General features: G+C 55.9%; 1 protein-coding gene across 1 annotated transcript; it reads right to left on the reverse strand.

Annotated features, from left to right (window-relative positions):
* Positions 1–8,429: 8,429 nt before the first annotated feature.
* On the reverse strand, positions 8,430–20,932 carry MMP25 (matrix metallopeptidase 25). Its single transcript, XM_030848509.2, has 11 exons — positions 20,888–20,932; positions 20,001–20,146; positions 19,455–19,587; positions 17,616–17,751; positions 17,217–17,509; positions 12,204–12,380; positions 12,036–12,120; positions 11,787–11,869; positions 11,328–11,480; positions 10,993–11,250; positions 8,430–10,847 (listed from the first exon to the last, which is right to left on the reverse strand). Exons 1-11 carry the CDS (start codon positions 20,904–20,906, stop codon positions 10,597–10,599), a joined length of 1,734 nt encoding a protein of 577 aa, XP_030704369.2. The 5' UTR covers positions 20,907–20,932; the 3' UTR covers positions 8,430–10,596.
* Positions 20,933–22,776: the final 1,844 nt, after the last annotated feature.

Here is a 22,776-nt window from a genome sequence, read left to right on the forward strand (position 1 = left end):
TTTTACCCTCCCCACTGTATCACGGTGATGCATTTCTCCTTCCCCCACCCCTTCAAAGCAGGCTGGATGGGAGCAGGCCCAGGGGGAGTTCCTCCCACCTGAAAAGGCTCAGACTGGTGTGTGTGTGTGTGTGTGTGTGTGTGTGTGTGTGTGTGTGTGTGTGTGTGTGTGTGTGTGTGTTGGGAGTTGGGGGGAGGGTTTCTGTCACAGGCAGCTCTTGGTAAGGCCAACCAATCTCACCCAGGAATTTTTTCTCCTCTGGAGTCTACCACTAACCCTCCGTGTCCAATACAGTATCCTCCAGCCATATGTGGCTGTTTAAATTAATTAAAATGAATAAAACTTAAAATCCCAGATTCTGGATTAATACAGGAAACCTCTTCTTCTGTAACATTGGTAACTAATTCTAACTGAAAATGCTAACAGGAGAAACTAACCTGCCCACAGCCAAGTCAGGTTGACAGTTGGGGACCCCTAACCATCATACTCTTCTAAACCCAAAGCTGCCTTGTAGGTTTGCCCCACCTTCTTCCTGCCCATCAGGCGGACTCGGTTTGCCTCTCCCTCTGGTGGACAGATTTTAAATCACGTGACTTCTGCTAAAAATACAGGAGAGAAAAGCTGCCCACCCCAGCTCCAGAGCACACATACACCTGCTTTTGTCTGTCACTTTTCACTCAAAAAATATTATATTTTAATTACTGCCCCTCCACCAACCTGACACAAGACTGCTCCTTAGCAAATGCTTGTGGAAAGGAAGTGAACTCATCAACCAAAGCTCAAGGAACTGAAGAACCAGCCCCAAATCTGGGGCAAGTAGAGGTGGTTCTCAGGCACAGTTGGGAGGGAAAGCTCTGAGCCTAGGGAAGGTCCAGCCCTTCAGGGGTTGGGAGGAAGAGTGGGTTGCAGAGAATCCCCAAAGGAAAAGCTACTCTGCGACCACCCTCAGGCCGGAAGTCAGGGCTGCGTGGGGTGAGGTTGGACAGATTGGGGGTAGGGGAATTTGGCCTCAGAGATGGTGAGCATGGCTGGCCCTCAGGCCTTGCTCCTGGATCGCCCAGTCTGCATTTGCAGGCCCAGGTGAGGGAGGCCACAGGCCCAGAGACCCAGCTCCCACCTCTCCTACTCTGCCTTCCCTCCTGGCCCAGGATTGGGTGCACCCTCCCTGGCTCCTGGGGCTCTGATCAAGGAGCTGCGAGGCCCCAGCTGGAGTGGTGAAGGCCCAAAGAGGGAGATCAGGAGAAGAAAAGAGGGGTCAAAGCCGCTCCCCGGAGCTCCCTGTGCCCCAGGAGTGTGCATTTATTGAGCACCTACTATGCCTCAGGCACTGCGATAAGCAATGCAGTGGCCTGAGATGGTCCAGTCCTCACCATGAGTCAGTCCTTGACCAGTGTCCCTAGTTACAGATTAGAGAGGCGGGTGGCTTGTCCTTGTTCACCCAGAACCAGGACCCCCACCTGGGTCCATCTGACCCATGAACTCTGCCTGTCACCACTGGGCCCCCAGCCTCCATCCCCACAGGCACTCCATTTGGTTCAATCAACTTTTATTAGGATTTCAGCACTACAGCGACAGGCAGGTCAGACCTGGAGAAAGAAACCCAGGTGGGGAGAGCTTGATGGTGGTGTCCTCCCTGAAGGACAGGAGGTGAGGGAGGTTGCAAGGATGGGTCAAGGGTGAGCAGGAGGGCAAAGGTCGCTTCAGAAGATTCTTACTGAGAAGGGGAAAATCAAATTGGCTTCTACATGAGGCCAATCTCCTCCCGGACCCTGTGGGGCTCCCTAGACCTAGATGAGGCTCTTGAAGACCTGCCCCACAGAGGAGAAGAAACGCTTCAACTCTCCCCAGATGGCCTCAGCCGCACTGCGCAAGGCCTGTAGGCCGGCAGCCCCCTTCTGCCGCAGGCAGGCAAGCGCAACAAAAAACTTCCGCTTCAGCTTCTGCAGTCATTCTCAGAACTATGCCTCAGCGCTATGTCCGGAAAGCTCTTTCCCGGCTTCTGGTCCCCTGAATTGTCAGAGCCAGAGGGCCTCTCCGGGTCTCCTGGATTGTCAGTACCAGAGGGCTTCCGGATTCTACAACGGAATTCCTGCTGCACTTCACCAAGCACGGGGGTGAACTCCTGCAGGGATGGGAGGCTGTTCAGGGACCCCCCCCCAACCCCTAGCGGGGATGCAGCCCCAGGTCCTGACCCTGGCTGAGGCCTCCAAGCCTTTGTGAGAGTCTGGGACACAGAAGCCCGCAAATGGAAACTGCCTGCTTTCCTGCCAACAGCTCCATGGACACCAGGACTTTTCCCAGAGGCGGGGCCTGGCCCCTCAATTCCCCTCAAGGCGCAAACCACCATGGTGAGGTGTACCTGCCTGTTGGCATACTGGCCTCTGAGCCCAGCACCAGGCCCACGGGGCTCATCATTGTGAATTCAGGGCGGGGCTCTGGCCACTGTGTGCTGGGCGGGGAGGCCAGTGCCAGCAAGGCTGCACCTCCCGAGCTCTCAGGGGCCATCCCTCCAACCCCCACTCAGGGGAGCTATGTGCACACATGGCAGTGCCAACGGCGAGAGAGAGTAAGGTGGAGGGGAAGCAAGGGGCTGTGACAGTGGTTCATACTCACCGGTACATTGTTGTGAACTTCGGCATCCACAGCTTCAAGCAGGTTCTCACTGAGTTGGTCCTGGGGAGAGGAAGTGTGGAGGCTGCACACCTGCCCCTGCCGCTGAGGTCTGTGGTCCTCACTGTGGCCTCCCATGCATCCAGATGGGTCCAAAGGGAGACAGCAACCTAGATAACCTGGCTGATCCAACCCTGGGGGCTACTCTTTGGGGGACGGGCAAGGCCCAAACTCACGTCCAGCTTTGCTAGGACTGACTCGACCTGCTGGGAAAACAACGCTCCGTTTAAAATCCCCCCACCCACTCTCACTTTCAGTCTCAAACCCCAAGCCCCAGCTTGTTCTCATCTGTGGCCCCTCACCGCAAGGTGAGGGTTCAGCCCATGTGCCTGGGGACCAGGCATCTGGCATCCCTGCCCTGCCATCAATTGCCCTCTGACTTGGACACCTCCTTCAGCATCCCTGGGCCTCTGTATCCCCCACCTGTGCACTCACCTGCCACACAGGTAGGAATTTTGTCCAGTGTAAAGACTGGGTGCTGAGCTTTCACCTTCATCATCACCATCATCAGAAACCACCCACCACACTTAAACTGGGGAGGCAAGGGGAGTAGGGGCGCACTGACCCACCTGTGTTTCTGCTTGGGGTTGACTTTGGAGGTCATCACAGAAGTCGTCCACACACTCATGCTGTGAAGAGAGACAGAGTTGGGACAAAGAGGCCTGGTCCTTCTCCCTCCTGCGTCTCAGGTGGGCCAGGACATTCTCAGCTTCACCCAGCAGAACCCAGGCCTCCTGCATCCCCCAACCATACATGGGGAAGAGGTTCTTGCCATTTTGGCCCTCAGAGAAGCAATGTTATCTGGGACTCCCTGTGGAGGTAACAGTGACACTCAGGCTTATGTGACCTTGCCAACTCCCCCAGACCTGTTACACACACACACACACACACACACACACACACAAGTAGAACCATTGCCACTGAGTGTGCAGGGTCAACCTGGTTCCCAGATCCCTAGCCCTCCGTGGTCCTGGTGAGAGCTGAACAGGGAGGAATTGGCACTGTCCTCTCCTGTCTGAGGCTCTACCTGACCGCTGACCCTGCAGGCCCCCGGGCCCCAGCACCTCCCCGCCAGACACTTGGCTCCACCATGGAGGTGGGAGGTGCCCCACAGACCCTCACAAGACTCCACATTATGGTCCCAATCTGGCGCTGTCCACACTGCCTTCCGGCCCCTGGGTGGTCAGTGCCACTCACAGCGTGTGCAAGGCACCTGTCTGCACACTTTGTGTCACCAGGGGCACCACCCTGTCAGCCCAGTGTTACACACAACGGGGCAAAAAAATACCTTGGGGGCCAGTGGGAACAATCTCCTGTCCCTCTAACTGAGCCTGACCACTCAGCCCTGGGTCATCCCACAAAGACCACTCCCCGATCCCTGTGTTGCGTGGCCCAGAGCTCCCTGGTCTGGTCACCCTCAGAATTGAGGTGGGGGGAGTGGTGTGGTGGGGGAAGGGGGGAAGGCACCCCAAAGGGAAAGAATAGACAGTGAGGCCAGGCACCTGAGAAGAATATTTTTAAGTTTCTCGGAAAGCACTGCCCAGCCTCAACCCCTGGGTTTCCGGGGTGTAGACGGGGTCCAAGGGGATGGCTGATTCCTCTTACACTGCAGACCCTCCATTTCCAGCTCCCCCACGAGCATGTCCAGTCTAATTCCTAAAGTGACACCCTTGTCCCATAACTCCTCTGTGCTCCTGCACACACAGACACGCACACAGAGCTGCCCCCCATAACTGACCTCCCAGACAGGAATACTGGCCCACAACAGGACTTGCTCCATAAAGGAAAGGGCTCAGAGCAAAAGAAAACTGTAGGGTCCTTTGTCCACAATTATGCAGGATTTCAGGATGGTGACAGCAGGGCATTCAAACAGGGTCATTGTGAGACTGGGCCCTGTTGATGGCACAGGTCACATGCCTTTGACCCTCTGCTTCCCCGGTGGCTCCCCCAGGGCCCAGGGAGGGTGGGACAGAGGCAGGTGCATGTGGACCAATCAGCAGGGGTGGGGGCTGAGCTGGTGGGGGTGGGGGACACGGGGGAAATGAGACTCCAGGGCCCAATCTCCCCCCCATCACTCGCTCTCACTCACTTTGGAGAAGCACATGGTGGCTCCGGGTTCTGCTGCTGTGACCTAGTGGGAGGAACAGGTGTGAGGAAAAGGATTTCAGAGAAGCAGCCTGTCCCGCCACCCTGGAAAGTCCTCTGGCTACAGATCAGCCCCCTCCCCCAACTTTTGCTTCTCCTGAACCAGTGACCTTGAGCTCCTCCAGCCAGAGCCCCAGCTGAGCTGTCTGCTGACCCCTGAGATCCACTGATTTAAGAGCAGAAGAGAGAGGGGCGGGGGAGGGTGGAGCCACCCTGGGGCAGGATGCAGGGTCAGCTGTGTGTGTTTGCGTGTGTGTGACAGAAACAGAGACAGAGAGGGGAAGAGACAGAAAAAAGGAAAGACGAGGCGACAGAGGTCTGAGGGGCCTGGACTGAGGAGGGCATTTCCCTTACACTCAGGGTCCCTGGCTGTCGCCCCTCCACCCTGAGCTGGGATGGGACTCTCTGAGCCCAGCATGGGCCTCACCCCTGACCCATCAGCTCAAGAGAGGGGAGGGGCAGAGGGAAAGTCCAGACTTGAGACAGCAGGCTGAAGAATCTTCTGGAGCTCTGGAGAAGGACATCACCCAGCTGCGGGTTAAGATATGGGGGATGCTCCTGAGCCCTCTGGGAGCCCCTCAATCCAGAGCCACCACGGCAGGGCTCTCCCTGGCCCTATCTCTCACAGCCTGGCCTGCCTCCCAGCTGCAGCCACAGCTCCTCACAGCCCAGCACGGCCATGGCCTTGCTGACTGTATTAGTGACCCAGAGCTGCCCTAACAAACTGCCACAGACCGGTGTCTAAACAGCACAAATTTATTCTCTCCCGGTGGAGCCTAGAAGTTGAAATCAAGGTGTCTGCAGGCTTGGTTCCTCTGAGAGCCCTGAGGGAAGGATGTGTTCCAGACCCCTCTCCTAGGCGTGCAGACAGCCATCTCCATGTTTATATGGCATCGTCCCTAGACATGTATCTGTCTCTTAATTCCCCATTTCTATAAGGTCACCAGTCATACTGGATTAGGGCATACACTAAGGACTTTTTTTTTTTTTTTTAAGGACTTCATTTTAACTTTATTCCCTCTGTAATGACCCATCTCCAGATAAGGTTGCATTCTGAGGTAGTGGCGGTTAAAACTTCACCATATGAATTTGGGGAAGCAAACTACAAACTGTAATATCCTTGAAGAAGAACAGGGTTCCTTAGGGGCCACTCGTGTGAGCCCAAGAGGGACAGACCTACAAGTCCCACTCCTTGGTGAAAGCGTCACTTGGGTTCACTGGACTCCAGCTAACATCCCCTGACCCTTAGGAGCCCATTCAATTGTCTGAAAACCCCTTTCCCCACCCAGGAAGTCCAGATCTTCCCTGAGCCATCTTTGAATTCCAGGGTGAGAGGGAGAGAAGGGAGCAGCTCCTGCTTCAGCTGCAAGTCGTATTTCTGGTTTCATCTCTGGAAACCTGGCTCCCTGAGACGTGACACTCTGCCCCCCATGTCTGTCTCATGAAGGCCACCATCTGAAGGCATTTTGTGTTTCATCATGGACTGAGCCATTTTCTTTAGAGCCTTAGTGAGATATAATTCACATACCATACAATTCACCCAGGAAAGTGCCCAATTCAATGCACAGAACTGCTCAACCATCACTACCACAATCAATTTCAGAGCATTTTCATCACCTCAAAAAGCCATTCTGGGGGTCTATCCTGGCGGTCCAGTGGTTAGGACACCTTGCTTCCACTGCAGGGGCATGGGTTCCATCCCTGGTCGGATCCCCTCATGCCACGCTGCTCAGCCAGCAGCCAGAAACAAAAAAAAAAAAAGCCATTCTGCACCCCTAAGCCATCATCCTCCAGTGCCCGTTACCAGGCAACCACTAATCTACTTTCTGTCTCTGTAGATTTGCCTATTCTCGACATTTCATATAAACGGACTCATACAGTATGTGACCATTTGTATCTGGCTTCTTTCACTCGGTATAGTGTTTTCAGTTCCTCCATGTGGCAGCGTGTACCAGGACTTCATTCTTTTTTATGGCTGCACAACATTCCACAGTAAGGATAGACCACATTTTGTTTCTCCATTCATCCACTGATGGACTTTTGGGTTGTTTCCACCTTCTGGCTATTATGAATAATGTTGCTATGAACATTCATGTACAAGTTTCTGTGTGGACATGCTTTTTCTCATGAATTCCACCTAGGAGTAGAATGGCTGGGTCATACAGTAACTATGTTTTTAACTTTTTGAGGTACCACCAGACTATTTTCCAAAATGACAAATCATTCAACATTCCCAGCAGTAATGTATGAAACTTCCACACATCCTTATCAACACTTACTATTATGTCTTTTTTTTTTTTTGCGGTACGCGGGCCTTTCACTGTTGCGGCCTCTCCCGTTGCGGAGCACAGGCTCCGGACGCTCAGGCTCAGCGGCCATGGCTCACGGGCCCAGCCGCCATGGCTCACGGGCCCAGCCGCCATGGCTCACGGGCCCAGCCGCTCCGCGGCATGTGGGATCTTCCCAGACCGGGGCACGAACCCGTGTCCCCTGCATCGGCAGGCGGACTCTCAACCACTGCGCCACCAGGGAGCCCCCTATGTCTTTTTGATTCTAGGCATCCTAGTGGGTGTGAAGTGGTATCTCACTCTGATTTTTATTTTCATTTCCCTGATGATTAAGGACGTTGAGCATCTTTTCATGTGCTTATGGGCCATTTGTACGTCTTCCTTGGAGAAATGTATACACTGATCCTTTGCCCATTTTTATTTTTTATTTTATTTAATGATTTTTTAAATAGTAGGTTTTATGTTTTTAAATTAAATATTTATTTATTTGGCTGCTCCGGGTCTTGCGGCATGAGGCATCTTTGTTGCAACATGCGGAATCTCTAGTTGAGGCATGCTTGTGGGACCTAGTTCCCTGACTAGGGATTGAACCAGGGCCCCTTGCATTGGGAGCGTGGAGTCTTAGCCACTGGACCACCAGGGAAGTCCCTTTGCCCATTTTTAAATTTATTTATTTATTTTTTATTTTTGGCTGTGTTGGGTCGTTTCTGTGCGAGGGCTTTCTCCAGTTGCGGCGAGCAGGGGCCACTCTTCATTGTGGTGCGCGGGCCTCTCACTGTCGCGGCCTCTCCCGTTGCGGAGCACAGGCTCCAGACGCGCAGGCTCAGTAGTTGTGGCTCATGGGCTTGGTTGCTCTACGGCATGTGGGATCTTCCCAGACCAGGTCTCGAACCTGTGTCCCCTGGATTGGCAGGCGGATTCTCAACCACTGCACCACCAGGGAAGCCCCATTTGCCCATTTTTAAATTGAGTTATTTGTCTTTTTATTGTTGTCAGGGTAGTGTATATATATTGGATAAAAGTCCCTTATCAGATATATCATTTGCAAAAAATTTTCCCCCGGGCTTCCCTAGTGGCGCAGTGGTTGAGAGTCCGCCTGCTGATGCAGGGAATACGGGTTTGTGCCCTGGTCCGGGAAGATCCCACATGCCGCGGAGCGGCTGGGCCCATGAGCCATGGCCGCTGAGCCTGCGCGTACGGAGCCTGTGCTCCGCAACGGGAGAGGCCACAACAATGAGAGGCCCGCGTATCACAAAAAAAAAAAAAAAAAAAAAAATTCCCCATTCTTTTCACTTTTTTTTTTTTAAGAATTTATTGTACGTGAAATAAAACACATGTCGCATACCCTTTACCATCACCATTTTAAGTGCACGTTTCTGAGGCATCAGATATATTCACCTTCTCGTGGAGCCATCACCACCATCCCTAGAACTTCTCATCTTGTAAAACCAAAATTCCGCAACCATGAAATTCTCACTCCCCATCCCCTCCCACTGCCCCTGGCAACAACATCCACTTCGGTCCCTGAGTTGTTGACTCCAGAGACCCCATTGGGTGGAATCCTGCAGTGTTTGCTGCAGGGTCATTTTGGAAGAGCTGACTTGCAGTCTGAAGCTCTGCCTGTTTGGACCTAAAGAATCTGCATGTAGGGAGAGAGTGTATGAAGAAGGGGGTATACAAGGGACAAGGGTGTCTGGGGTGACTTTTCACTTTTCTGATGGTCTCCTTTGAAACACAAAAGTTTTACATTTTTATTATGGGACTGTACTGTTCTTTAAATAATATAATTCAATTTAATGTGGCATTTTTGTGTAGCAGACTTAATGAAGTCTTAAAGGCTGCAGAAGTTTCCATTGTAGCAGTGAAAGCAGCCTCAAATTTCACATGGGACATCCCTCCTCTGGGCTCCCTTCAACCAACTTTTGGGTTCCTCCTCCCATTCATTCTCATCCACCCTGTCTCCCATCAATGCTGGATTCCAACCTCTTCTGCAAATCAGAGTGATTTGGGTCTGTCAAGTTTCTGCCACCGAACTTCACCCCAGCTCCATCAGTGCTCAGAAGAAACGAAGGGCTTTCTCTCCCGTCATTTTTATTGTCCTCCTGGTGGGGCTGACAAGCTCTTCAAATACAAGTTTCCTCCTCCTCATACTTCACAAGGATCCTAACAGAGGCCCCGATGGCTTTCTGGTGGCCTTGAATTTTCAGGTTCCAGGCTGGTTGAAGACACCTGGCTGTCGCCCTCCTACTGGTCTCCTGCTCGTGACCGAGGTGGGCAACATCCCCACTGGCCTCAGCTCTGGGCAGCACTGTGGGGCCGCTGAAGCTGGGTACCAACCAAAGAAGTGGCTGCTAAGTGACTCCACACATGGGGGGTGGACCTCTCTCAACCAAGGCCATCAGCTGGGCTTTGTAGACAACAGGAAGGGGTTGGCCCCTGGGAGAGAGAACATGTCAGAGACACAGAAAAGCCACAAGGCAGAGACACAGAGATGACAGCTGCTGGCCCAGCTCCCTTGCCCAGCAGGGCCACCCCCACCCCCACCCCAGCTTGTTCAAATGCAGATTCATGGCCCCAGCCCCAGAGTGAGCATTCAGAGCGAGGGCATGGAATCTGCATTTTTAAGTTTAGTGGGTCATTCTGTTGTGTAATATTCCAAAAGCATAGTTGCAGAGGCACTGATTTAGATCCTGAATTCTGTGGATAGTGGGCAGGGGGGAGGTTGCAGTGGGGTCAATGAGATGGCCCAGGTTCCACTCACTCATCACGCAGGAAAGCTGAGGAGCCAGTGACCCTGGACTAAGAAGGGACCAGTCCACTGTCTTTCCACCAGCATTGAGCTGATGGAGCCAAGCAGTTCAGAAGGAGGTGGTAGAGGCTCAGGTGTGGAGGTGGGGAGAGGCGTTTTAGGGACAGGATGGTGTCCTATTGAACGTAGGCATTTCTGGTACCAGCGTGGTGACTAGAAAGAAGGTCCACCCAGAACTTGGGACACTGGTGCTCAGGGGTGGTCTCAGGGCTGGGTTTGGGGTCCCCACCAATATGGCTTGACTGGGACTTCATGGACGCAGGGCAGGGTGAGAAACGTCAGAGCAGCAGGTGGAGAGCCAGCCTGGGGTTCAGCGTCCGGGGCAGGCCTGTCCTGTAAAGACCCGAACAGCTTGGGACAGCTGCTGTTGTCAGGCGGGTCCAAGGCTGCAGGGAGTCAGCCGGCTGAGCTCCGGGAAAGGCTAGGTATTCCGGGAAAATAAGAGTCCTGCGGGGTCGAAGCCAGGCCGGAGTCCGGGTTGCCAGGGGAGGGGAAGGAGAGAACTAGGAGGCCAAACACGTGGGGCATTCAGTGCCAGGGCTAGTCCTGTCACCACCTCTTGGCCTTCCCAGGGCTTAACTCCACCCGCATCCGCCCAGGTGCATCCTCGCTGAGCTCCGCCTCCGGGGACAGAGGGCCCGCGGTGGGAGATCTGGTCCCTTCCATGTGGCGGGCTGTCCCCCCTCAGCGGGAGGCGAAGCCCGCCACCAGCAGGGGCAGAAGGGGCAGCAGGGGGGCCACGGACGGCCGCCCTGCCGCCTGACTGATCTCGCACTGACAGTCGCAGGCTCCTGGCTTAAGGGTCGCTTTGGGGGGTCTGGGGGCGGAGCAGTCCAGAAACTTAGGGCCCATTGGTTGGGGGGAGTCCTGCTCGGCTTTGACGCTGCCCTTGGGGAAGCGCCAGTAGTGGGCGCCCTTGAAGAAGTAGGTGTCACCTGAGGGGAGGGAGCAGATGCTTCAGGGGCTGGTCCAGGCCTGCCCCTCCCCCCGTGTAGCTTCTCTCCCCAGGGCTCTCCAAAACCCCGGGACGTCCTCTAGCTCCCCATCCCTCGGCCTCTCCCCGCGGGCGCTCTCTCCCACCTGTGTTGCTGACGGTGACGTCGTCGGGGGCGTGCGGTGCCCCCTCCCAGAGGCTCAGGTCGCGCGGGTAGCCGGGGTCCGGGCGCGCTGCGGCCTCGTCGTACCGCCAGTACCGCCTGCCCCGGATCAGGTAGGTCTTCCCGTTCAGCGGCCAAGAAAACACGGCGTCCACCTCCTCTCCCGCGGGCAGCCCCAGCTCCGTGAGCGGCCGCGCGGCGCCCTCCAGCTGCCGGTCCTGGAACACCCAGAACTGCGGACCTGAGTGGGTGGGGGGGAGGGGCAGGTGAGCGGCGCTGCGCACGCCCGGAGCCAGCCACGCCTCGAGCCCCACTCACCGCTGAAGAGAAGGATCCGGCCGTCCGGATGCCGGGCGTAGGCGGCCTGGATGACCTTCACCTGGGCCGGCAGCCCCTCCCAGAAGCGATGGAGCCGGGCGGGCCGGGGGGACACCAGCTGTCCCGAGGGCTGGAGGCGCCAGAACCACGGGCCTACGGGGGAAGAAGGGGTGGGCATGTGGGCGTGAGATGAGACGGCAGGAGGTCTCCTCCCCACCCCCCACCCCGCAGTGTGTGGCTCGAACACAGCGCTAGGTTTCCCCTCCCACCGCAGGTTGGGCAGGTCCATCTGAAAATCAAGGCTGCAGTGGCTCTTGGGTGACCGGCTGATCCAGGGCTTTCCCCTTTTTAGCACTGAAAGTCCTGCATCCCTGCGAACCTCATAGCCCCGGCGAGCGGGTCACTCTAAGTGGGTAGGAAGCCAACTATATGGGGTCGGGGAGGTCCGAAGTTACTTACCTTTGAAGAAGAAAGTTTCGCCTCGGATGTTGGCGATGGCGTCAAAATGGCCATCACATCGATCAGGAACGGGTTGGGAGGGGCTGGGAAGGAAAAGAGAGGTGAACAGAGAGGGTTGGGGGGCCCCTCTCCCTTTACTTAACCTGGACGGCATCCTACAAGGCAGGGACTCTTACCTGCCCATCTCGTGTAGGAGGACCCTGAGGTTAGGGAGCTCACCCAAGGCCTCACAGCAGGAGAGATACTCACCGGTCCGGGGGCAGGGCAGGGGGCGGGGGAGGAGGAGCCAGGGGTTTCCTTGTGGGCTTGTCAAGTGGGGTTTGGGGTGCTTTCCCTGTGGAGAAACCGTTAGAGAGCGGTGAGTCCCCTGACCCTGCTGCAGAGGCTACCCGGCGAGCGCCCCATCGCTCCTTGTACCGTAGAGCTGTTGCAGGCCTTCGAGGTCGTCCTGGGACAGGCGGTACTCGGTGGGGTTGCCCACCGGGCCCTGGTAAAAGGGCCTCATGATGGAGTTGGCCGCTGAGGAGTGGCCCAGGCCCAAGGCGTGGCCAAACTCATGAACAGCCACGGCAAACAGGTCCGTCCCTTCGCCATCTGGGGAGGGAGGGAGAATGGGCTGGAGCTGTGCCCAACCCCCACCCCTAGCACCCCCAGGCCCCGGGGAATGGGGCCTTCTGCTGGGCAGAAACAACCAGGAGACCCTCACAGGTGGCCATGGCCTCCTCTACCCGGACACCCGCCCCCACCCCCCCAGCCATTTTATCCTTCCTCTCTGCATTCACTTATTTGGTAAATGTTCTTGAGTAGCCTTGTTTGGCCGTGCTAGATACTGGAGTGCCAGTCTGAAAAGAGCCACAGAGCAGGTTGGGGGAAGAGCAGGAGGAAACAGTGTGAATAGAGGAAGGAGCAGCTTTACACTGACGAAGCCCCTTCCCCCAAGAAGGCAACATACAGAAACATTCTGGGGGAATCAGGAACCTTAGGGTGTGTGCAGTTCTCTTAAGGGAGCTCCAGCCCTTGGAGTACCCTTCTCACAGCTCCAGTCTGTTGGCAGAGGCCCGCCACCCCTCCAAACCCTTCCCACTCCCACCCATGGGGAATGTTGGTCAGACTCCATGGCCCCACTCCCACCCCATGGTCTGCCGTCCAGGGTTCACCTCCCGCCCCAGTGCCCACAACCCCTCAGTCCTCTATTTTCCCTCCCCCATCTCCCTCTCCCACAGCCTCCACCCCCACCCCCACCTCCCTGGGGTCCTCGCCTTCCCTCCCCACCACTGCAGACTTCATCCCTCTCAGAACACAAAGCTCTAGCACGGACTCTCCAACCACAGCCTGCTAGCCCTGGCGCCCAGCCTCTCTGACCACAGAAGCCTCTTCCTTGGGGGGACAGCCCAGGTGCCAGGACCGAGCCTCTCCACACTCCCAGCTGCTGGCCAAACCCCAGCGCCTCATCGATTCCTGAGCCAGTGAGAGGCCAAGGAGGGACAGAGACAGCAAGAGAGGCAAGCAGCCCCGCCTGGAGGTACGGATTTCCCCAGATGTTGATCTACTTCATGGAAATTTCTAACTAGAGTGAGCAGTGCTGCATGTGGGTTTATTGGAAGTAACCTGGTGAACTGAAAAGCAAATTTCTCTCCACCCCTCAAGGCCACTAGGCGAGAATCTAAGGATGAAATGAGTGAGTCATAAGCAGAGTAGCAAACACTTGTCCCCATTTACTTTTCACAAACCTCTACCTCCTATCCCCATTTTACAAGTGAGGAAACTGAGGCACAGAGAGATCAAGTTAAATGACAGAGCTGGTACCCTGGCTGTGCTGTCCTGCAGCTCAGCAATGATTTCAGATGTCTTGGTCAAACTCGTAAGTACTGATGAATTCCCATGTTGACTGTGGATTTTCTCACTGCACTGAGTGCTTTTTCTAAGAAATTGGAGGACAGGACGTTTGGTGTCTTAATTGGGTAGATCTTTTTCATATCTCACCACTCCCCCCCACCCCGCCTTGCCTCTCCTTTGGCCGCACCCCTTTCTTGCAACCTTCTCACGCTATTCAGCTGGGGAAATTACACAACCATGCAGATCCAGCCACATGAGACTCCCGGTGCCCATCTCTGGGGGTCCTCAGCACCTCCTCGCATCCTTGCCCACAGCCTCAGTGGGCAGCTCCTTTGCTCTCTCCACTCAGCTTCAATTCCAGACTCATAGCCCCTTCAGCCCGCTACCCAGCCCCAGCCCCAGCTCCCAACTCTTAGTGACAAATGCTGACAAATGCATTTCCTATTTCATCAAGACAGGCCGCTGGTGTAATCTGTAACTTCCTGTGCATCGGGCACAGCGCTTCATCTCCCCCAGCTCACCTCCTGCCTCTTGCAGTGCCCTGGGCAGAGGTCCTTGCCTCGCTCACCTCCTCCAGGACAAGGACAATGCCCCACCCATCCGTTCATCACTGCATTCATACGTGCATGCATCCAGCTGTCCATCCATTCCATCCGTGTGTCCGTTCATCCATCCATTTATCCATCCATTAATCCATGATCCATGCACCCATCCCCCACCCCTTTCTTTCTATTGGCTCATCCACTGTCCCTGAGTGCTCAAGACTCCCTCATCCTAAGACACCCCCTGGACCTGTCTGCCCCCCATCCATATCCCTTCTCCCTCCCCAACAAGTTCTCTGGTCAGTGGTCTGAACTCAGCCTTCAATTCCTCAGCTCCTCTCACGCCTCTGTGGTCTAGATTCTCCCGCCACCCACCAAGCCTGTGGGCACTAAGGTCACTTTGTCCCCAGAGGGCCAGATCCAGGCATAAATAACTTACTGGATGATTTGCTGCCCTGCTCACTCCTGTCCACTTCCTCCTTTGCTTTTGTTCTTGGTCACCTTTCAGCCTGTTTTTGTGTGTGTGTGTGTGGTACGCGGGCCTCTCAGTGTTGTGGCCTCTCCCATTATGGAGCACAGGCTCCGGACGCACAGGCTCAGCGGCCATGGCTCACAGGCCCAGCCGCTCCGCGGCATGTGGGATCTTCCCGGACCGGGGCACGAATCCGTGTCCCCTGCGTCGGCAGGCAGACTCTCAACCACTGCGCCACCAGGGAAGCCCTCAGCCTGGTTTTTCTCCATTTCCTTTCATTCCTCCTTCCCTGCCACCCTCCTCTTAATTGTGGGACGCCCCACAGCTCTGAACTTGATCATCACATTCTACATTCTCCTGGAACCTTACCCCCAAGTACTGCCAACTCTCAAATCTGCCACCAGACCCAGCTCATAGCAGCTGGCAGTGAACAGCCTGTTCTGTGCTGAGAGCTGTAGGTGAATTATTCGTCTAATCTGCAAGCCCATGGGACCAGCACATACTATTATTATCCCCACTTCTCAGATGAAGAAACTGAGCACATTGAGGTCAAGTAACTGATACACGCAGCAGGCAGAAGAACCCTGGCTCGAGTTCCACTTCAACCCGGAGAGCTTAAATGCTGCATTACACAGCCTCCCTATGGTGGATTTGTCTATCTATGTGATCTGCACCTCACCCAAATCCTCTACAGAGCCTGTGTGCCCATCCTCCGGCCACCCCCTCCCCCAGGAAATGGCTCTCCCTCCTGGCCCAGCCTCCCCTTCCCTGAGCAGTCTGCAGCCAGTGGCTGATCGATGTGGGGAGCGGGGGGCTGGAAGAGCTGGGCCCCCTTCCTCCAGGCAGAACCAGCCCTGTGGCATTATTTATGCTCCAGTGTTCCCTGTGGGGTCAGGCTCCTGTCCAGCTGAGACCACATCCTTGCTTAGCTTCTTTCCCCAGTCCTCTCCTGCTTCCCTTTCCCCTGAGAACATGCCCCCGAAAACTGCTTGCACAAGAATTTTCCTCTCAAGCTCCAGTTCTGGGGAACCTGACCTAAGTTGGAGGAATCCAAATTCTAGTGCAAGATACCCAACCACTAATGCACCACCTGCACTGACCAGCCAACCAGCACTGCAGGCACACGTCCCAACCTGAACTCACCCCTGCCTTCCCGAGTCTGCTCCTCCTCCTCCCCCACTTCCCACCTGCATTAACAGGACACCATCCTCCAGGGGCCTTGAGCCAGAAACCTGGCTGGTACCCAACCATCCTCACCCCCCTTCACCCCTAGAACCCAGTCAGATCCCAATCTTTGCCCATCCTGACTAGACTCCCCTCAGAGCTGCCCACTGCCCTCTGCCCCCACTCCCATCCCCTCCACCATCTCTCACCTGGACCCCAAGATAGCTTCCTGCCTCCCTGTCCCTATCTTGCCCCCAACGGCAGCCAGTGGTATTTCTAGAATGCAAAACCTTCCACAGTTCCCACTGCCTTCAGAATCCTATCATCCAGACCCCACCATGTGCTGTCCAAGACCCCTCGTGATGTGAGACCTGCCCTCCAGCCTCTGTAGTCCCCTCCCAACACCATATTTTTGCCTTCCAGCCCCAAATGTCCCAGGCCATTTCTCCCCCCAGTGCTCCCACCCCTGACTCCCCTGGCCTCAGAGAGCTCACTGGCTTGTGCTTTCTTATGTGTCCCCTCTCCCCCACCCCCACCCCACCCCTGCCCTGCATACGCCGGGAGAGTGGAACCTCGGGCACTAGTTGGTACTCAGTATATATGTGTGGAACAAACAAAGTCACCACTTCCAGGAAGTCCCGGGCACTCAAGAGCTTTGGATCAGCCTTCCTTTGAGCACCCCCAGGCTTGAGGACATCCTCTGTTGTGATTCCCCGTGGTTTTGTCACCATGTGTAGCAATTGCCAGTTACTCTTCTGACTCAGCTGCTGGCAGAGCTGTGTTTTTGCCCCTTTAAGTCCTCAGCCCTACCTTGGAGCTGAGCATCTAACAGGACTCTGTGATGGGCAATTTTCTGTGTTAACTCGGCCAGACTATGGCGCCCCGGTGCTTGATCAAACACCAGTCTAGATATTGTTGTGGAGGTTATTTTATAGACATGGATAACGTCTATATTCAATTGACAGTAAGTAGAGCAGATCACCCTCCATAGCGTGGGTGGGCCTCGTCTAATCAGTTGAAGGCATTAAGAACAAAAACTGAGCTTTCCTGGAGAAGAAGGAATTCTGCCTCAAAGACTGCAACGTAGAAATCCTGCCTGGGTTTCCAGCTGGCTTGTTCTGCAAATACCGGACTCAGAAGTGCACCACCAAGTCACTTGAATTTCCAGCTTGCAGGCCTGCCCTACAGATTTTGGGCTTACCAGCCTCTGCAATCCTATGAGCCAATTCCTTAAAATAAATCACTTTCTACACATACATACACACACACACACATACACACACACACATCCAACTGGTTCTATTTCTCTGGAGAAGCCCAACTGATACAGCCTCCATAAATAAAGGTAATTTAAACTTAATTCTTAAGGACAGACAGATCTGGGGAGAGGATCTCTCAGAAGAGGGGAGAGTGTACCTTTTGACCCAAAAGTCCAGATCTCCTCATCATCGAAGTGAGTGTCCCCAGAGATGGAGTGCTCCCCAGGGAAGTAGGCATGGGCGAGGGTGCCCCCCTGCCCGTCGAAGGGGTAACTGTCCTGGTGATAGGCCCGGGCAAAGTCGATGAGGATATCAGGCTCCATCGGATCCTGAGAACCCACTTCCTGGAATTCAAGGCCTGACTCAACACCCCAGGTGGTCAAGGCATGGTGCATGAGGGTCCGCACTGTCACCTGGCTCAGCACTGAGCCCTGGGGGAAGGAGTTTACCCTGGAAAGAGGAGGGGCGAGTGAGGGGGGCCGAGGAGAGAGAAGGCAGCCACTCACTCAAAGCTGGGTCAGGCAGGCCCAGGGTGGGAGAGGGCGCCAGGACCTACCTCCACGTCAGGGTTCGCTTCTTCCACACGCTGCCACTCAGAGCATACCGGCGGCGCCGCCTGACCAGCCCCGCCGCCCCCAGCACATCAGGCAGGGAGCAGCGGGGCTTATGCATGGTGGCCACTGTCACAGGGTCTGGGGGAGAGGTTGTGGCAGAGGGGGGTCACCAGTAGGCACAAGCTCACTTTCTCCATGGGGAAACTGAGTCTCATAGTGCTTCAAACACTTGCCCAATAAGGCCCCACATCTTCGATTGGAACCCAGGCCATCTAATTCTGGAAGCCAGCTCATACCAGACTATGACACTGCCCTTCTGGGTAGTATGACTCTCTGCACGGCCCTGGATGGACTCAAGAGTCTCAGGCCAGGATCTGGGCATCCTGCTTCCCTGAGCCCTGGCCGCTGGCCTCTAGAGAAAGGAACCCTGGGGGTGCAGTGAGAACTACTCTCTTGGAGGCTGGAACCCCTGGGAGGTTGCCCATACCTCACACGCTAGCTCCCAAGTCCCCATCACATCCAGATAAAGTTGAAAGTCCTCAGGCCAGCTGGGTCTCTGGTCTGTGGCAAGCCCCTCCTAGGTCAGATCTCCTGGAATCCCCTTTACCAGCTTGGCTCCATCCCCAGCCGTCCCCTCACTCCACGTGAAGGTTGAGGTGAAAAAGAGCAATTGAGGGCTTCCCTGGTGGCGCAGTGATTGAGAGTCCGCCTGCCGATGCAGGCAACACGGGTTCATGCCCCGGTCCGGGAAGATCCCACATGCCGCAGAGCGGCTAGGCCCGTGAGCCATGGCCGCTGAGCCTGTGCATCCGGAGCCTGTGCTCCGCAACAGGAGAGGCCACAACAGTGAGAGGCCCGCGTACCGCAAAAAAAAAAAAAAAAAAGAGCAATTGAGCACATCCTGTTGCCCAAAGGGTCCTACCTCCCCTCGTAGCTGGACAGGACCCCTCCACCTCTCTCTTCCTTTCATTTAACCCAACAGACGAGCCTCTCAGCTCTACCTCCAAAATATACACCCTGGATTCAGCTGCGTCTCATCACATCGTTGCCTGAACACTACGTGCCTCCTTCCTGATCTGGGTGCTCCCCACCCTCCATTCTCCAGCAGCAAGCAGAGGAAGCTTAAAATTGCAAATCACACACACACACACAAATTGCAAATCACATCAAGTTGCCTCTCTCCCTCAAACCCGCTCAGGGTTTCTTATCACACTTGAAATCAAACCGAAACACCTTTCACGGCCCCTGATCAGGTTCTTGTTTAGCTCATCAGTCCTCCTTTCATTACAGGCATGCAAGCCAGTGTCTGCCACAGGGCCTTTGCACTTGCCTGTGACACTCTTTTCCCACATCTTCCCATGGCTGTTTCCTCCTCTTTGTGTCCTATGAATTCTTCAAGTCATATGAGCTCCTCCCAACTCATATGACATCTTTCAGAGAGGCCTGCCCTGCCCAGACCAGCTCCCTGAATACCATTAGCATTTTATTTTCATCAGAATGCTCACCACTATCTGAAATTAGTTTGCATATTTCTGTTCTTGATCTGTGTGTGTCTCCCTCTAGAATGTTAGCTCCGAGAGAGCAGGGACCTCGTTTACCTTGTTCACTATACCAGCGGAGCCTGAAATGACCTCACATGTCATTTATCAAGAAGAGATTCCTGATAATTACTGAAAGAGGAATATCTTAGAACCTCCGAGTTGGGACCTGAGGTCAGCATTTCATAACGCCCATGATTCAGATACACGGGAGGTTTAGAAACTGCGGTTGGTTGGGTGGGCAACAACGGTCAGGCTGGGTGCGGAGGCTGGGCTGGGGGAGGGAGGATGGGGGCCACATACCCAGGACGCCTGTCTCTGGCAGACCCGCAAACCTCTGCATGACCTTGATCGCATCCCGCAGCTTTGCAGGGCTCTGCAGCTGGGCCTGGGCAGGGTGAGGTGGCGGCAGGTAGCCATAGCGGGTCAGCCAGTCCTAGACCAGAGGAGGGAACAGGGGAAGCAGGAAAGGTCGAAGAGATGGGACTTTCCCTTCCCACCACCATCCTGGAAGCCCCACCTCTCACCAGACATGGATAGTCCAGAGTCCTCAGCCTCGGGTACTGGCCTGCTCCCCATCTCAAGGTACAGGCCCTCCAGCCCTGGGCTTGCCCTTGTTCATCTGTTCCCAAGAGTCCCCACCTCCCGACCATAGCCCCTTTCCAGATTTCCAAATTCGGGCCCCGAACCTCCTGACGGATCCAATAATTCGGGTCCCCTGTCTCCATCCCCGGTCACTCTTCGGACATTTGAACCGCCCCCAGCTTCCTCTGAACCCGAGAGTTCAGGCCCCGGCTTCCCTCTCCCAGACCCCTGCAGGTTCAGGAGCCCGCGAACCCCGGCACTCACCACGCCCAGGCTCACGTCCTGCGCGGAGGGCTCCCGGGCGCGCGCGGGCTGCGGCAGCAGCGGGAGCAACAGAGCCAGGAGCCGGAGCATGGCGCGGTCCTGCCCTGGCAGCCGGCGGAGCTCGAGGGGACCTGACCCACGCCGCCCTGGGGATCCGGGGGTGGAGATCAGGGGCCCAGATTGGCTCAGGGGACCCGGCGCGGGATACGAGGAGTGGGCGAGGGGATGGGGGGCCGCTCGGGGATCCGGGACCCTGGGAGCACGATGCGGGGGGCACAGGGGCGTCCAGCGGAGGGCCGGCAGAGTTGAGAGGGTGCGGGAAGGGGGTGGAAGCTCGGGCTCCGGGTCCGCGACGGCCGCCTCTCGGGGATGCGGGCCGGTCCTGTCCGCGCCGACGGCCCCTCCTCCGGACTGGAGCGGCGGGCCCGGCGGGGAGGGGCGGATCAGGCGCAACCCACTAGGCGAAGACGGCGCAGCAGGGGAAAGGGCCGGATCTTCGGTCTTCCAGCGAGACGAGGCGGGCCGGGTGGTGACGCAGGACTTCTCCCGGACCCAGGACCTCTCCTCCGAGCGCTACACAGATCGCGGGGCGCGGCCCCAGCCCCGGCCGCAAGTTTCTCTTCCCAGATCCCGGCTCCGGTGGGACTCTCCGGAGCGCCGCTCGCTTCTGCTTTTTCAGATCCTCGAAGCCGGGCCCGGGGGAGGGGCGGCTCGGGGTCCTCCCCTTCCCCCAGGCGCCCTTCCCGGAGACCCCAGGACGCTCGGCCGGCCAAGCGCAGGGGGGATTTCCGGGCGGCGGGAGGCTGGGCTGCTTCCCCCTCCGCGGGGCCCTGGCACGCCCCCCGCCCATCTCCGCCCGCGGTCCCCGTGTGCGTGCGTGCGGCTACCTGTGGCCACCGAATTCATTCCCCCAATCACGTGGGCTGCGCGGGTCTCTGCTTCCTACGCGGTGGTCCTAGCAACTCTAGATCCCAGACCCGGGGGCTACTTCGGGGCAGGTACTAGGCATTTAAAAATCCAGTAACAGGGCTTCCCTGGTGGCGCAGTGGTTGAGAGTCCGCCTGCCGATGCGGGGGACATGGGTTCGTGCCCCGGTCCGGGAAGATCCCACATGCCGTGGAGCAGCTGGGCCTGTGAGCCATGGCCGCTGAGCCTGAGCGTCCGGAGCCTGTGCTCCACTACGGGAGAGGCCACAACAGTGAGAGGCCCGCGTACCGCAAAAAAAAAAAAAAAAAAAAAAAAAAATCCAGTAACATGCTCGCAGGAGCTGGAGCGCCGGCCCCGGGCCGGGAGCGCAGGGCGGAGGAGGGGTGAATAGGAGGAGATCCCGGAGGCACAGCCGCCCCTCGCGCCCCCCGGGGAGCCGGGTGCTGGGAGGCCGAGCAGCTGGAGAAGGATGAGGATGAAGGTGGGGGTGGACTTCCTGGCGAGGGCGGCTGAGTGAAAGAGCTCAGTCTGTGGCGCAAGCTGGGCAGCCACAGGACCCCATGTGTGTTTTAAACAAAATAAATAGTGAGCAGGATTAGCAAGCTAGAGATGCAAACTAAAACACTGAGATCCTGTGCTGATCCGCTGGGGCTGCCATAACAAACTACCACAGACCAGGTGGCCTGAACAACGAGAGAAATTTATTTTCTGACAGTTCTGGAGGCCGGAAGTCCAAGATCAAGGTGCAGACAACGTCGATTTTTCCAGGCTTCTCTTCTCACCTTGCAGGTGGTTGTTTTGTCCCTGTGTCCTCACGTGGTCTTTCCTCTGTGCCCACGCAGCCTTGGTGTCTCTTTGCGGTCCATATCCCCTCTTCTCATAAAGACACCAGTCACATTGGATGAGGGCCCACCCTAATGGCCTCATTTTACCTTAATCACTTCTTTAAAGGCCTATCTCCAAATCCCCACATTTTGACTGGGGATTAGGACTTCAACATACAAATTTAGGGACACTGGTTCAGTCCATAATGGATCCCGTATGCAATAAAAGCGTCCACTCCTTCTCCTGGTGTTTCTCCTTTGCTCTCACACACTACCGCACTCACAATGTTTAACATCTGACACCAGATGTGTGGGGTTTTTCCCCACATCGGGCAATTCTCTGTGACACCAGCTGGGTGTCCTACGATTCTTCAATTTTGATAGTAACCAGAGTTATTGAAGACCCCGCAGGTTAAGGGTTCAGTCCCACGAGACTGCCCCCTATTTCAGATGCCAATCACAAGTAGGAGGTCTCCAGGTCACCCCAGGTTCTGCCAAGTTGGCTACAAATCAGAGGTTCCCATGACTTCCCCCTCCTTGGACTTGATAATCTTTGCTAGAACAACTCACAGAACTGGGGGAAACACTTACTTACATTTACCAGCTTTTTATGTAATAAAAAAATAGGATAAGGAATATAGATGAACAGCCAGATGAAGAGATACATCGGGCAAGGTCTGGAAGGGTCCCCAGCCCAGGAGCTTTTGTCCCTGTGGAGTTGGAGTGCACCACCCTCCTGGGATGTAGATGTGTTCACCAACCCAGAAGCTCTCTGAACCTCATACTTTGGGGATTTTTATGGAGGCTCATCACGTAGGCATGATTAATTATTAACAATATCCAGCCCCTCTTCCCTCCCTGGAGCATGAGAGGTGGGACTGAAAGTTCCAAGCTTCAGGTGACCAGCCCCCATCCAGGAGCTATCAAGAAGCCCACCCAGAGTCACCTCATTAGAACAAAAGACACCCCTATCACCCAGGAAATTCTGATGGATTTAGGAGCCCTGGGTCGGAAACTGGGGACAG

Source organism: Globicephala melas, chromosome 15 (assembly GCF_963455315.2).
Source record: "Globicephala melas chromosome 15, mGloMel1.2, whole genome shotgun sequence".
Taxonomy (NCBI): Eukaryota; Metazoa; Chordata; class Mammalia; order Artiodactyla; family Delphinidae; genus Globicephala; species Globicephala melas.